At 68.8% G+C, this 3,423-nt stretch overlaps 1 protein-coding gene across 1 annotated transcript; it reads left to right on the forward strand.

Moving 5' to 3' along the window:
• MNEG_10465 (hypothetical protein) lies at positions 1-3,168 on the forward strand (the record flags this gene model as incomplete). Its single annotated transcript, XM_014041064.1, has 6 exons — positions 1-132; positions 363-430; positions 742-815; positions 1,089-1,242; positions 1,629-2,280; positions 2,623-3,168. The coding sequence occupies 6 exons, from the start codon at positions 1-3 to the stop codon at positions 3,166-3,168; spliced, it is 1,626 nt and encodes a 541-aa protein (XP_013896518.1).
• Positions 3,169-3,423: the final 255 nt, after the last annotated feature.

Here is a 3,423-nt window from a genome sequence, read left to right on the forward strand (position 1 = left end):
ATGCGCGCGCCGCAGGCCGCGCCGCCGATGGCGCTCTCGTCAGGCGAGGGCGCCACCGTGCCAGCGCCGGCAGAGCCAGTGATCCCCAAAGACTCCCTTCCGCGCGTGCCACCTGGGCAGGGCCCGATCCTGGTAGGCTGTCAGCACGCGGATGCCTGCCCGCGCAGCCTTGAGTTGCAACAACTGCCTCCTCCAGTGCTGCAGGCGGCCGTGATAGCCAGGGCCCGAGGCAGAACGGCAGCCGGACGGGGCGGCGGCCTGCCCCCACCGGGGTCCCCGCACGCAGCTCAAACGGCTCCATAAGATGCGTCTTTGGGCGTTGAAAGTCTGATTCCTGAGTGGCTGGGGCCCCACCCCCTCAGGTCTGGTTCAAGCACGACCTGCGGGTGTCGGACCACCCGGGGCTGCTGGCGGCCGCCGCCACGGGCAGGTGGGCCTAGTTTCAGGGCTGGGGGTTCGGGGAAAGCGGGCGTGATCGCGGAGGGGATGGGTGCCGGGGATGCAGATGGGGGATGGCTCGGGGCACGTCCGGCCCAACTAAAGGCAGGGGATAGTTTGTTGCGTGCTGAAGACGCCAGCGACTGGACTGCAAGGGAGCAAGGCCAACCCGCGCCAGCCACCGGACTTTGGCCTCGCCGCGCCGCCGCCCGCCTGCCATGGCAGCTCCCCGCATCCATGGCTTCCCGTCTGCGTTGCCGCTGCACCTTACGGCGCCCCGTTCGCCGCAACCTATACGTGCAGGCAGGTGATCCCGTTCTTCTGCCTGGACCCTGAGGCCTATGCTGACTTAGCGCTGCAGCCCAGCGGGCCCAGGGGTGGGTCTCATGCTCCCTCGAGCCGCATGCAGGCCGCAGTGACCACTTGCGCCGGGGCAGCGGGCAGTGCATTTCCTTGCGACCGGGACGCAGTTGGCGAGGCGCTCAGGGCAGTGTGTGCCTGGCGACGCCATGAGTCGCCTTGCTGCCTTGCGACTGCGGCCTGCCACCGTCAATGCGATCCGCCCTGCCACTTATCGTCTGACCCGCTGGCACAACAACACGTGCCCTTTGACACCAAACCACCATGTGAACCCGTGTTTCACGGCGCAGCCCTGGTCGGCGCGCTGGCTGCGCTGCGCTCCGCGCTGCGTCCCCTGGGCTCTGACCTGGTCGTGAGGGTGGGCCCCGCTGATGTCACCACGGCGGCATTCTGTGCCCAGAACGGGGTCGATGCGGTCATGACTGAGCGCGAGGTGGAGGCCAGGTGCGCGGGAGCTTCCTTTGTTGGGTGATTGTCGTCCTGCAACCACCAGAACGCTGCTGTGTGTTGTGGGTGTCCTGCCAGAGTTGTCGGGGGGTTACTAGGTCAGACTGCTGCGAGCACATGCAAGGGGCGTCACGAGGGCTTCCATAGCGCCGCACGCACTCGCTGCTTACTGAAGTGCATTGTGATGGCGCGCTGAGCCCACAGGCTCGGCCGCCCCATGTAAGCCCGATTTTTGGCCGGGCCGCGCCCTCCAGCCGCGACAAAGCGCTCTCGAGACAACTCCTTCGACAACACTCTCGGCATTCAAGCATTCTCTTCACATATTTTGACTTCAAGCAATCTCCCCAAACCCGACCGCTCCCCACTCACTCACTGCCTACCAGGTGGATTGAGAGCAAGTCGCGCCTCAGCGCCGCCCTGCAGCTGCAGCGCCCCTCCACGCGCATCGGCAGCTGGGGCGCGCCGCTCTACACCCCGGGCGCCTTCCACCCCAACTTCCGCTCGTGGAAGAAGGCCCGCGGCTCGCCCCTCGCGCCGCTGCCGCCGCCGGCCTCGCTGCCCGCGCTGCCCGCCGGCGCCGACGGCGCTGACCTGGCGGGCGAGATCCCGACCCTGGAAGCTGCCGAGAAGCTGCTCAGGGAGGCGCTCGCCGCGGGCATCGGCGACGCCGCGGCGCGGCGCATCATCGGGAGCGTCGCGGACGCCGAGGCGGCGGCCGTGCCGGCCGCACCGGCGCCCGACGCGCGCGCGCCCGTGGCGGTGCGCGCGGCGCCGTTTGTCACTTCCCTCCTCGAGGCGCTCGCGGCGGACGGCGCCGCGGCCGCCACGCCGCACACGGCCGCGGGCGGCGCGGCGGAGGTGGCGGCGCTGCGCGCTTACCTGGCATCCCAGCAGCCGTCCGCTGCGCTTCCGCCGGGGCTGGCGTTCCTGCGGGAAGCCGTGCAGAAGCTGGAGAGCCCGGCCAACGTGGGGGGCTCGTTTTTGGCACTGCTGGGGCGGCCGCTGGTGCGGCTGGGGCGTCTGAGCGTGCGGCAGGTGAGTGGATTCACATGATTGTGGCTACGCGATGTGGCTGCGCTGGGGGTCCTGGATCAGCATTTGGTGCTACGGCCATGAAAGTTGAGTCAATGACGCTTGTCAATGCCTCCAAGTGAACAGGATCAGGAGAGGCTTAGGTCAAAGAGGATTTTTCGGTTCGCCCCCTTCGCTGATGCTGCTGCTCGCCGCACAATCGCGCTCGACACACCCCACCTGAACCTTTCCGAGGCTGCACCGTGCACAACCCCACCGCACCGCACCCCCACCCCAAACAGCCCTCAACCCCTGCCTGCGCCCCCAACCTCCACTCTGATTGCCAAACCCCACCACTGAAAACAGGTCTATGCGGAGGCGCAGGACTACGAGCGGCGCCGCTGGGGCTCCTTCAGGATCCCCATCAGCCCCGCCACCGCCACCGCCCGCGCCGCCCTCGACGCGGCAGAGCTGGCCGACTTCCATTCCCAGCTGGCCACCTTCGACGCAACCGCGGGCAGCGGAACCTGGAAGAAGCCGGGCGCGGGCTGGGCGGCCGAGCCGGTCGCATCCGTCAGCGCGAGCTATGAGGAGTCAGCCGACGGCTGCGTGGAGGCGTGGGGCGGCGCCGCCGGCGCCGCGGGCGGCTGGCCGGCCGGCGTGCCGCGGCGCTGCGCGTGGAGGTGGCGGGGGGCGCTAACAGACTATTGTTATGCCGAGCCCGCGGCGCCGCGCGCCGGCGCGCCAGCGGTGCTGCTGTGCCATGGGTTTGGGGCGTTTGGGGACCAGTGGCGGGGTAATCTGGCGGCGCTGGCGGCTGAGGGCTTCAAGGTGTATGCCCCGACGCTGCCGGGCTTTGGGCGGAGCGAGAAGGCACCTATTGGGTATAGCCAGGACGCATGGTGCGCGTGATGGGACAGGGGCGGGGGGTGAGGGTGGGCCAGGGCATTGGGTGGAGGGTGACAGTAAGCAGTGCGCTGCTGCTGCGTTGTAGGGGGCACGTCGGCAGTGCGGCGGCGTCTGTGATGTTTGGCATCCCCCAGCTGCTTTGCCCCAGTCGAGCCTGGCAGGAGTCAGCTTTTGACGACCCGCTTGCCACCTTCCCCGACCTGCATCGCCCTCTCATTTCCAACAGGCGCGACTATCTCAGGTGTGTGTGTGTGTGTG

Source organism: Monoraphidium neglectum (genome assembly GCF_000611645.1).
Source record: "Monoraphidium neglectum strain SAG 48.87 unplaced genomic scaffold scaffold02325, whole genome shotgun sequence".
Lineage (NCBI taxonomy): Eukaryota > Viridiplantae > Chlorophyta > Chlorophyceae > Sphaeropleales > Selenastraceae > Monoraphidium > Monoraphidium neglectum.